At 33.9% G+C, this 12626-nt stretch overlaps 1 protein-coding gene and 1 pseudogene across 1 annotated transcript in view; one reads left to right on the top strand and one right to left on the bottom strand.

The window, feature by feature from the left end:
- Nucleotides 1-8078, bottom strand: part of metap1d (methionyl aminopeptidase type 1D (mitochondrial)) — a 14047-nt gene extending 5969 nt beyond the window's left edge. The window contains exons 1-4 of the mRNA XM_016295325.1: nucleotides 8005-8078; nucleotides 1745-1911; nucleotides 1477-1626; nucleotides 1214-1362 (exon numbers count right to left, since the gene is read on the bottom strand). Of these exons, the coding sequence (XP_016150811.1) occupies nucleotides 1214-1362; nucleotides 1477-1626; nucleotides 1745-1911; nucleotides 8005-8044 (506 nt within the window). The 5' untranslated portion in view covers nucleotides 8045-8078. The remainder of the gene's footprint in view (nucleotides 1-1213; nucleotides 1363-1476; nucleotides 1627-1744; nucleotides 1912-8004) is intronic.
- A 3600-nt stretch (nucleotides 8079-11678) lies between these two features.
- LOC107602752 (exosome complex exonuclease RRP44-like) overlaps nucleotides 11679-12626 on the top strand; it is a 9110-nt pseudogene continuing 8162 nt past the window's right edge.

Raw genomic sequence — 12626 nt, 5'->3', positions numbered from 1 at the left:
ATATATATATATGGATATAGATAGATAGATAGATAGATAGATAGATAGATAGATAGATAGATAGATTAAATAATTAATTTACACAATGTATTTCTTATTTATTGTATTTTTTTGTCCTATTGCTTGTAATTAGTTTATTGTTCTTATTTCATCACTGACTGTTTATTTATCTCCAGTGAGCTTGACTTTTTTTTCCAACAAATTTCTCGTATTAGTTTGATATCAACATTGGTGACAAGGATTATGAAAATTCTATGGTATCAAAGATTTTACTATCATAAAAACCTTATTAAAAGAAAAAAAATAAAATAACTATACCGTGATATATATCGTGATATAAAATTACTCATATCGTGATGCAAGATTTTGGTTATATCGCCCACCCCTACTCTAATCTATTCAAGCTAAATATGTTATTACTTCTACTTGGTTACACTACTTGGCTTTTTGAGTCAATTAATTCAGACCTTTCTTGAAAACGGTATAAAAGTTTTTAAACAATGAATACAACACAAATACAAAGAGTACATTACAATCCTGCTACTAGAGGGCAAAAACCCTGAAAAGTTTAGCTCCAACCCTAAACACACCTACTCTAATTAACCGAGATCTTTAGAAGTGGTAGAAACATAGCCGCTTTAAGTCAAGTCTCCAAAGTTAACAGAAGAATGTGTAATGCTGCAGCACACTAGAGAGAATGGATGTCAATACGCTGAACAATATGCTTTTTGAGAAAGCAGCTTATCAATGAATGAACCGGCAACCTGTCCACTAATCTTCAACCTGTTTGCCATTAAACATTTATTTTGGAGTGAAAAATATTTTGAGCAAAAATTGTTTTATAAGAGTAGTCACAGACAATTTCGAAAGAGGTAGGAATCAGTTAAAGACACTTCTCATTCATTTCTATGGAACCTGCGAACAGTGAATGACTGTCACACAATGACAGAAATTCAGCCAGGCATGCATGATCCAAGTTGGCTGTTACGCTTTCTCCAATGGTAGAGCCACAGAGGTTGGTATCTACCAGTAATAAGACCATATCTGTTGGAAACGTCTAGGCATGTGTGTTGGAGCAGGTTGGAGCTAAACTCTGCAGGATGTTGGCCCTTCAGGAGCAGGACTGTTCCATGCCATTGACACATATACTAACAAACAAAAGTATAGACATGCAGTCATAACAAAGCTCTTATGTTTGATAGCACTGAGTTACCTGTCTGGAATGCCATGGCATACTACATTGTTAACAGAGGTGCAGACTGACTTCGGAAAGCCCCCGTAATGTAAAGGAGAGGGGTAGGCATTGTGACGAATGGCTTCCTGATGGACTATAAAGTCTATTTCATCGGTCGTCATACCAACCTAGAAAACAAACAATATAGGTGACAGCGTCTGCAAAAAAAACAATTCAAGGACGTGTCACATCAAGCTTATTCACCGTTACATTCTCAAATTCCAGGAAAGTGTAGAGTATACCTTCAAACTCTTTCCTGCCAGGAGCAGTATGTGTCTGGCTAGTTGACATGCTCGTCTCAATCCCTGGATCTGCTCCTCATCTTTAATCTCTATGTAATCTGGCCACTCAGGCACTTTGCTGGATGACACATAGTCTGGCTTCTGGATGTGCTGAGAGAAGAGAGTATATATAAAGAACATTTGTGATGCATAAAGCTCAAAAATCAATAATTTTTTCCAATTTAATCAATATTAAATTGTTAGTGTCACTTGTTGAGGCTGTAATTACCTTGGGTACAGCATAAGAGGGACGCACTACAGCAGGCCAGACCACACTGTGAGAACTATTTGATTTCTTCCAGAAGAAACACCGGTGAGGTGGGCATTGGTGGGCAGCAGATGAGCTTCTATGGCAGCTGGGTAGCTGTGCTACTCTCTGTAGGAGCCTTGAACCACCTATACACAGCCAAAGAGACGAACAAAGGATGTGATTATGCACTGCGAAGTGGATTTCTCAGAAGTGTGATGTTTGTTTATTCATTTTTTTAACACATAGCATCGGGGCTATTTACATGGCAAACACAAGGTCAGCATCATCTGATTTTTTAGCATCGTTACTCCAGTCACATGATCCTTCAGAGATCATTCCAATATTCCGATTTGCTGCTCAAAAAAACATTTATTACTATTATGTTTTAAAGGTCCCATATTGTCAAAACTGAAATTTCCTGGCTTTTTTCATGATAACTGAGGTCTAGGTGCTATGTAACTACCATATAAGTTTCAAAACAGTCAGTCCACAGTAAAATTCACACAGCCTGCATAAAGTAGCTGTGATTTTTCACGAACCGTTGTGACTTCCGTAAAAAGTTGACGTCAGAACTACCGCCCACAGTCCCACTCTCCGTTTGCCAAACCCCCAGACAACATCGCGGAAACATGTCGAAAAGGTTAACTAACCACAAAACCAGATCGGCCGACCTGTAACGTTACACGTTATACTCAAAGGATTTAACCACAGCTGTCGTCGTTTTTTTTTCTGGCAGTGGCAGCATATATGCAATCAAATTTCTAATTTTAGGCTGTATTACGTCGATTCTGGCACCCAACATCACAACAAGATGATATTTTAAGCTCCTTATGTAGCCGAATCTGCGCTGGTTTGAATGGGCCGCCTCCAGTTTCCCCTTTGTTTTGCTGCCTCCAGCTAGCGCTGTGACGTCGGCTGACCCTAGTTACCTGTGGTTGTCCTGGCCATGCGTCACTCGGAAAACAACAGGCCAATCAGAAGAGGCTCGTGAATATTAATTAGACAGACCAAAATCGACCTGTTCTCAGCAGAGCTCCTGAGAGGGGGGCTGTAAAAATATATTGAGATGGTTTTTGGTACTTTTACCGCAAATATATATTCTTAAGGACATCAAAACCTAAAATAAAACTCCAGAAAGGTGTACAATATGGGACCTTTAAACAGCTGAGTAGAATTTATTTCAGGTTTCTTTGATGAATAGAAAGTTCAGAAGAACAGCATTTATCTGAAATCAAAATCTTTTGTAACATTCTAAATGTCTTTATCATCACTTTTGATCAGTTTAAAGCATCCTTGCTAAATAAAAGTATTATTTTCTATAATGTCTTACCTAAAAAAAAATTATACTGACTCCAAGCTTTTGAATGGTATAATGTATAATGTTACAAAAGCTTTTTATTTCAGATAAATGCTGATGTTTAGATCTTTATATTCATCAAATAATCCTGAAAAAAATGTACTCAACTGTTTTAAATATTGATGATAATAATAATAATAATAATAAATGTTTCTTGAACAGCAAATTATAATGATTTCTGAAGGATTGTGAGACACTGAAGACTGGAGTAATATAATGCTGAAAATTCAGCTTTGATCACAGGAATAAATTATATTTTAAAATATATTCAAATAGAAAGCCATTATTTTAAATAGTAAAAACATTTCACAATATTGCTGCTTTTCCTGTATTTTGGATCAAATAAATGCAGGCTTGGTGAGCAGAAGAGAATTCTTGAAAAAACATTACAAATCTTACTGTTCAAAAACTTTTCACTGGTATGTGTAGTATATCTGAATTTCATTCATACTACATATATTCGTATCATACAGAACAAACATATTTTTTAACGGTCGCAAAGCAAATTTCAAACCACATACAGTACCTACTCGACTTCGGGCAGCTGAAAAGTTAAAGTCGCGGCCATATTTAACCAGCTTAACTCACCTCAGATGTTATTTCTACGCAAAGTATAAAGTACAAAAGATGTGACTTAAAATGCCATTACCACGAAATAACCAGATCACCTAATAAGTTTACATCAGACAACTCAAAATTCATTTTGCACTATATTTAGAGCTATCGAGTATGACAAATTATATTAATAAAAATGTGGGCTGTGAAAAACAATGTGTTAGTTTGTGAAGTTCTTTCCCCCATATCCTTTGGCTAGCATTAAAGTATTGGTGAGTTCAAATCATTTTGGAAAGATCATACACCACAAAGTCATAATTATATGTAGGAAACTCAACTTTCGGGGGGCGTTTCGGTGAGAACACATGGCAGACAAAACAGATGCAGCATCCATGTTAACCGTAAATTTGTTTAAATTCATTCAATCATTTTTTTCCATTTACAATAATAAAGTCGCATGTACAAAATACAGTATTTTTTTACAATTACGATAGAATATATGATTCATTTTACAGCACCATAAACTGAATAAAAACATAAAAACGCAAAAACATATTTAATGAACATACTTTAATTAATAATGCTGCAGAAGCAGAGGTAAAAAAAAAAAAACTTGCTCCAGCCAAAGTGACTTCAACACACTTGACGTCATAATTGTGACTTTGTTCCTAACTTATAAATATTGGTGCATTCAAATCCTCCTGGGAATTGGGATGTTATAATTACAATGTCAGGCATGTTTAAGTCATTTGGTCACAGCAAGGATCTTTTGCAGTTCATTTGATAATTTTTAACAGATTATTTTGTAGCACTAATTTAAATACATAAAATCCATACTGATGAATTACAATTTTTTGCCTATAAATACATATAGGAACATAATATTTAAATTTAAATTGTACAGTGTCCCAACTTTTTTGGAATCGGGTTTGTATATGAATTATATTCTAAACTACACTTGCATAACTCAAATGTCTGTGTTTCATGTCGTTGCAGGGCATTTCAATCAAATGTACGAATATTGTCATGTTAACATCTATTCTCAGACCCTGTGAATCATGTGCCAAAAACCCATTCCCTCTCTCAAATCTCAATGTAAACAAATAGTCCATACAATTACACAATCCAATGATGCTCACATAATATGCTTAATTTTGAATCTGAGCCACAAATTAAAAATAATCTGAGATCCACCACCACACATCAACAACCATGTTGTAACTCATGCCAACAAGGACTGCAGAGTTTTGTCTTCAGAAAAAAAAGTTTAAAAGAACTGCGACCAAAACGCAGTGGTCAAAAGCCCAAAATAAGTGCAGTTATACACAGGAGAGGGCTTGAGTTACAAAGATGAAAATACCAGTGATGAAGGGAGTAGCTCAGAACCAACGAGGGGGCAGCTGGGGGGTTTAGAATAAAGGCAGTAGCGGGTTAACCCAAGGTGGGGTAGCGGCTGTGTGTAGTGACAACAATTTGGGTGGTAGAGAGCAAAGGATGTGGCCAAGGATGTGGACTGAACTGAATTCCCTTTGTGTGTATGTGTGTGGTCGACTTTAGACTTGTCTTGTGCTTTAGCTGTAATATATAATCCTTACTTCAGGACTGCAGTACATCAATGTCACGTGTCAACCTTAATGTCAGTTTATTATTATTAATTGCTCTGTAACCCCAAAAGACAACATTCCCAGTTCATATATTATTTATCCTAAACAATATATGGGATTGGAATTTGTGTGCTCCAACTGACAGTATGCTGAAAAGCGTATGCCAAAGTTCTATTATTTGGTTTATTATTACACTCCTAAAAATAAAGGTGCTTAAAAGGTTCTTCACAGAGATGCCATAGAAGAACCATTTTTGGTTTCACAAAGAACCATTCAGTCAAAGGTTCTTTAAAGAACCATCTCTTTCTTACCTTTTTGTAATCTGAAGAACCTTCTTTCGCCACAAAGAACCTTTTGTGAAACAGAAAGGTTCTTCAGATGTTAAAGGTTCTTTATGGAACCATTTAGACAAAAAGGTTCTTCTATGGCATCGTGAAGCACCTTTATTTTTAAGAGTGCATTATTGTTGTTGTGTAGAAAATCAATTGCTTCATTACTTCTTAAACAATGGAAATGTTATAAAAGTTTAATTAATAATGCAGTAAAAAAGATAAACTACTTTGTTTGAGTTTACCTAATTGGTTTATTAAGTGTTGAACCAGCTAACCGGCTCATGAATAACCATTGACATGTCAACTGGGTAATTTTTTGTGCATCTACTGTATTGTTCATTATGATGCTCCTGTTTGTCCTAAAATGTTCCTTGAAAGTAATCTTAAAAGTCTTTGAAATCCTTGAAAGAAAAGTGTTAACATGATTAAATTACATTAACTAACATACAGAAATATTAAGCAGGCCTAAATATATTTGCCTGTTCTTATTTATTTAGTTATATTACTGAAATAGGCCTGATTCTGTGTCAGGAGACTCAGCATTTCACTTTTGGGTTATAATTCAAAACCTGTGACCTCATATGAGGACATTATATTTTGGTGTATTTCTCTGAGACTATACATGCTACAGTTTTAAGGATTTCTGGATGTCCTGTACAGAGCACATTCAGGGCTTTTCAGAGATACTAAATGTTTGGATGTTTCACTATGACCACTCCCTCTCCTTGGTCTTCAAATATGTCTGATATTAATTTAGTGACACTCTTATGGAAATATGATAATCATTTGTAATTATCATTTAAATCTATCTAATTTTTAAACTGTCTGTCATAAATCAACATCTCAGGAAAATGTAATGGGGTTTCAAATCAAAATATGACTTTCTGTTACGAAACAGGAGGTTGATTTCATACATGTCCTCATATGAGGACACTGGGACTAAAAGCATGTTTATTAGCATTTTGGGAGACATAACAAATGAATAGGGAAAGAAATTATGTTTCAATATTCCATGAAATATTATATATTATTATGAAAATCTTGTCAAATATTACTCCCATTATTACACTTTCTTTTTTCATTACATGTTGCCCCAAAAACACATTAATAGGCAAATTAGATTTAGTTTATAGATACATTGTATATAATGAGAAAACCCATTTATGGCCATTTTACACACATTTTGCAGAAAGAAAAATGGTATATCAAATCATTGTTATAACATAGTTGAGAATCATCGTTATACAAAGTTTGCTAAAAAAATAAAATAAAAATCCTGAAAACTAAAATGTATTGGTGATTTAAAAAATCTATTGTTTTTGCCTATGCATGTTCATTCATGTTTTGTTTTTTTTAATTGAGTCCCGATGTCCTCTACCGAGGACATAGCATAACTTATGAATTAAATTAAAAAAAAAATGTTATGCTCTAAACAATGTAAAGACATGAAAAAAACTATTTTTTTCCTAAAAATCTTTTCTCGGGTCTTAAGAGGTTAACTGTAAAAGAAAAAAAATGGCTGAGCAGACAGGGAGGTTTGTATGCTTCTTACTCTATTTACTTCTGCTGGACTCACAAAGACTCTGCCAAACCAGCATACAATAAAGAACTCCAAGACAGTGCCATGAGTCCAGCCTTCCTGCAGTCTCGTTCATGTAGTCTTGTATAAAACGCCAAAATGTTCTACATAAAAGTTAGTCGAATTGAGACACAGTGCAAATGGTCAAAATGGGAGGGCGTAAATATAAAAGTTTGAAAGTCTGAACAAAAGTTTGAATTGCATGCTATGCCCCTGCATACATGGCACATACCATATACTACCACTTTTTATTTGGAAATAAGATTAACTAAATAACTATTTATTTCATTATCTATCTATCTTTTCTCTTCACAAAGGCTTTATTTGATTGTAAATAAAAACCGTAATACTGCGAAATATTATTACACGTTAAAATAACGGAGTATCAATGTCAGTGGACAAGTAAAGAGGTGTGTTCATGTCGAATCATTAAGACAAATGGTTTTGTAACTTTCTATCAAGTGTTTTATTGTTTGTAACGTTATGTGTGAAAAGGGTTGCTAGTTGAAAGTAACGTTAATTCTGTCTGAATTTGGCTCTGTCTAACGTTACCTACATTGCTACACAGCAACACTGTCACCGAGTAATGCGCAGCTTGTAAACCAGCGCTTATTTGGCTGGAAGGTTTGGGTTTTATATTAATAATTAGATTTATTCCGCGTAGACTGCAGTTGTGCGATTATTAAAAATTAGATGTGAGCGAATACTGTCTCGTTTGGGTCATTGGCTTGCCACAGTCTGAGTCCGAGTCTTTATGCTCTACAAATTAAATAAATAAGTCTAACTTTTCCTGAAGTAAACTGTAAACATACCTGTTCTGTAAAAGCATTGAGCGGCACAGGGCGCAGCCATGTTTTCCGCAGAGGAGAGTCACGTGCTCTTCCAAACAAACAGTAGCGTGTGTCTTAGAGCTGCAACTGAAGAGATTTTACTATTTTTGATCCAAAAATGGACTTGAATGTAAAACTCAAGCGTCCAGAAAATCACGTCACTCATATAGGCTATCAGTATTTACTTAATTTGATTATTTTACATTTTACCTAGCCTATTCAACAAACGTCTAAAGACTATCTTATCTTTCTTACAGTTCAACCTACCTTTTTGTGATTTATTTTTCCTTTTCTTTTCATTTTATGTCTGTTGTATTAAAAATAAGTGCTGATGCTTCTTTGGCAATAAAAAAAACACACATTTTGATTAAATGAAACATTCCTCAAAATGCAACACACTAAAAACTTTTTTATTTACTTATTTTTTATGGATGTATGCATCACGTATGTATGTATGTATGTATGCATTTATTTATTGCAGTGCATTTGTATGGACCTTAAACCCTTCTTCTAAATATCTGTGCATTATGCCTTCTTTCTAATCAAATGACCTTGATTTAAAAAAAAACACACACACAGGGAAAATCTCTATATTTAGGTGAAATATTGATTAAGTTTTTTAAAAGAAAGCCGCATATAATGATGCAGTAAACACAATCCAATAGTACTGAGCATCCTTAACAAACAACACTTTGTATTAACGTGTTAAGCAGGCATTTTTGCCTTATTTCCATACATAATGACCCTCGATTTTTATCTGGAGGGCTTGTACATTGTGTATAGGGTGAGTGAAAAGAGTCAACACAAAGGGGATCTGATTCTCCAAGGCCAGGGAACATAAATGAGGGGTGTGAGATCAAGGCAGCTCTGCACCTGCTGGTGGCAAAGACCCCCTAGACCCCCGACCAGCTCATCTGCAGAGACTGAGCCCAAACAATAATGGTCGTTTTTGGAATTCAGAAGACAGATTGTGATTACATAATATCATGGTTGAATGGTATTTTCCCACATACACATATAATAGTATGTATAACATTTATAACTATAAGGATTATCACTCTGAATGATATGATAATGCTATACTGTAAAATCTGTCCCGTTTTTAAACTTTAAATCAGTAAGAGTAAGTTCATTTCAAACATACCTACTTGTAATATGTTTCCATAGATGAAATCTATTAGAAATGTTACAAATTTTATATATTAACATATATATCTAGCCCATACAAATACTGCAAATGTAAATCCATCCCAAAACCTCTCAATATGTTGATATTATATAAGTAAAAATAAAAGATTTAAGAAATGTATTACATAAATGTGTATAAACATACAGATTTTTGTATGTATGTTGTTTTAGTGAAGGTGCATGTATAATTAAAATATATTTTGTTGACATATGTGGTTGATACATGTAATACCCAATAAAAAATAATCACATAGATATTATTTACATATGTACAAACACATATTTTACTATGGGGATTTTTTATATGTTATACACTTATATCTTCATCTCCCAGAATGTACATGTGTGAAAATTATATAGCTTTATATCTCAAATATATGGCAATATCACTATTGAGATAGGGCAATATATTTCAATATAGGATTGCATGCTAAAAAATCATAGATTACATAGATCATGGGTCATTTCCTATTCATGTAAAATGTATTTTCCTAATCACTGAAAAGAATTGAATTGCAGGCATATTTTCTAGTGTTGTATGATTGCACAGTGAAAGGTAGCATAATAATTCCTCTTCTTCTCATAGCATGTGGTTCACTGTAAAGCACTCTTCATATTTCAAAGTATGGCTTTTGTGTGAGTCATGAATAAAGGCAGCAGTGCAGTTGTTTGCTCTGCTGAGTTATTAGAAGAAAACAGTTTTGGAACCGGCTAGGTAAGACTGTACGCGCAAGACTGTAATTTCTGACCTATCTGTCTGGGATCTAAGGAAACACACCAACTGAAACACTCACACATTTTCTCTCACACTTATAAGAGCCTGCAGACTGCAGCATTTGTATTGAAACACGACATTACTACAGCTAAGCTTCAGCCAAGTAACAATCATACGAATGATTATGGATTATTTGGTTATTAGGTATTTGTGTTTGAGTCTTTTGGTTCATCATTCAGTGAATCATTCAGGAATGTATTCTGCCCTCTAGTGATCTAGGGCTCTGACTCATGTGTATATCAGAATATAATTATATGAATGCTGATGATGTGAACTCCTTACAACTTTAAAACTAAGCTCTTAAACTTTTAACATAGCCAGTCACCTTCAAGCCGCGCTGCTCTGAAAACAAATATCTAAGGACAGAATGCACTATAAAAGCGGGAAATGTTTATAAATCCAATATTGTATTAGCATGAATTTTTACATTTATAGAAATAATCATATTTCTTTCAATTCTGAATGGGTATACCATCTTTATATAAAAAAACAAGGTCTCAAATTGTTCATGAACAGATTTTAATTTTAATTAACACACAGGTGGCTGTTATTAACATTATGCAAAGTGCATAATGTCCTAAACAGAATATATTTTAGAAACTTTGTTTAAACAAATAATGATCATTAATCATCATAGAATTATGAGCTAGTGTGACATAAACCATTTTGGGTATAATTAATAGAGCTTACTCTTTTTTAATAGTTGAATTAGTTATGCTTCTGATGGTAGCTGGTTTTACATTTCAGGAAACCATGCAGGTCATTTATTTTAGGGTTGAGGTATAGGTATACACTACCACTCAAACGTTTTTGAACAGTAAGATTTTTTATGTTTTTTAAAGAAGCCTCTTCTGCTCAACAAACCTGCATTTATTTGATCCAAAATACAGTAAAAGCAGTAATATTGTGAAATATTTTTTTATTATTTAAAATAACTGTTTTCTATTTGAATATATTTTAAAATGTAATTTATTCCTGTGATCAAAGCTGAATTTTCAGCACCATTACTCCAGTCTTCAGTGTCACATGCTCCTTCAGAAATCCTATGATTTGCTGTTCAAGAAACATTTTTATTATGATTATTTTCAATATTTTAAACAGTCGACTACATTCTTTCAGGATTCTTTTATGAACAGAAATATCCAAACATCAGCATTTATCTGAAATAAAAAGCTTTTGTATTAAAAGGGGTATTAAGCAGGTGCCAGGGAAAACTTGGAAAGATTGTGTGATGGTGTCTTTTTTTCTACATCTATAAATGAAATAAAGGAAATTATGATTTTGAAATCAAAATGTTGAAATGTTAGGGTTATAAAGAATTGAAATAGTAATAAAGTAAACAAATACTCAAATGTATTTTAAATACATTATATGTTACTTTAAAATACATAATTTTAAATTACATTACATATTGTTTCACATTGTAAACATTTAGTAGGCATCACAAAAAGCTTTCAGCAGTGCTCCATTGCAACTTAAGGCCTACTAAGAACTAAATTGTAAATTGAACCTGAGAGAATCAAATCAGTATGTGAACATAAATATATATACACACGTACAAAGACATTAGCTTTGCAGCACTTTCCACACACATTGACGTGCCTCATCTTGGATAGTAAGGGCTCTATTGCTCTCTGGTGGTGTGCTAAGGTAAACCATCTCCCCACCCCATGAAATACATCAAAATGGCCAGTCGATAGCATTCGAAGTGTTTAGAACGGTAAGGGACTAGCTACAGAATATACTGTGGCTGCTTGGAGCCTCCCTAAAAGGGTGTAGTTCAAACAAATACACTGCGTGTCATTTTTTATGTGCGTTTTATCTGCTATGCTGTTCAAAATACGAAACCGAACCTTTCCGTTTCTGAATCACTCCGCAATAATATTTAGTTGGCGCACACGTGGTGTGTTTTGGTGGAACAGCTCCTCAAAAGCGCCGTCTGTACAGTTATATGGACCATGCTGAAATCCAAGACATTTGTCTGGTGGAGTGTATAGTGAAAATAGTGCGCGAACATTACCTGAGAGAGGACATCTGGTGTTGAAGTGAAGTTTGTATGGAGTGAAAAGATGAAGCGCCTGTGCTGCAAGAGGACAACCTGTGCTCATATCCTCACTATTTAATCCCAGACACCAATGTGGTTTTACATCAGGTATGTGCTTTTTATTTATTTAAAAAAAAATTTTATTAATAGCTTCTTATTATAATAAACGTATTTGTTCTGAACAGCTTTTGTAAACAAAACTGTTATCAAAGTATTTGTATAAGAATTAGAGGTTGTCTTGTTTAATGTATGCCATGTCACTAAACACCAAATACATCTATTACACATTAAAGAGGCAGGGTTTCCTGTTATTTTATATTATTTTATGTAACATACATTCGTTCCAAGTTAAAGGTTTCATTTCTAAGTGGGTGACCCAAAAAGCCCTAATCTTAGATCACAATTCATTCTTTATCATAAAAACTGTTAGATTTCAACATTAACACAATTTGTGGTATTTCATGTTTTCTGAAATGTTTTTAATACGCAAATGAAACATTTTGTAACCAAATATGCGCTAATTTGCATATATTAACAGAATAGAAAGGATTTGGTTGAGCGGATTTGGTGTTAGTTTATAACAGAGGGAATTTAACT

Source organism: Sinocyclocheilus grahami, unplaced genomic scaffold (assembly GCF_001515645.1).
Source record: "Sinocyclocheilus grahami isolate Dianchi unplaced genomic scaffold, SAMN03320097.WGS_v1.1 scaffold334.1, whole genome shotgun sequence".
Classification (NCBI taxonomy): domain Eukaryota; kingdom Metazoa; phylum Chordata; class Actinopteri; order Cypriniformes; family Cyprinidae; genus Sinocyclocheilus; species Sinocyclocheilus grahami.
The sequence above is the reverse complement of the archived record's forward strand: the minus strand, read 5'-3'. Positions and strand labels throughout refer to the sequence as shown.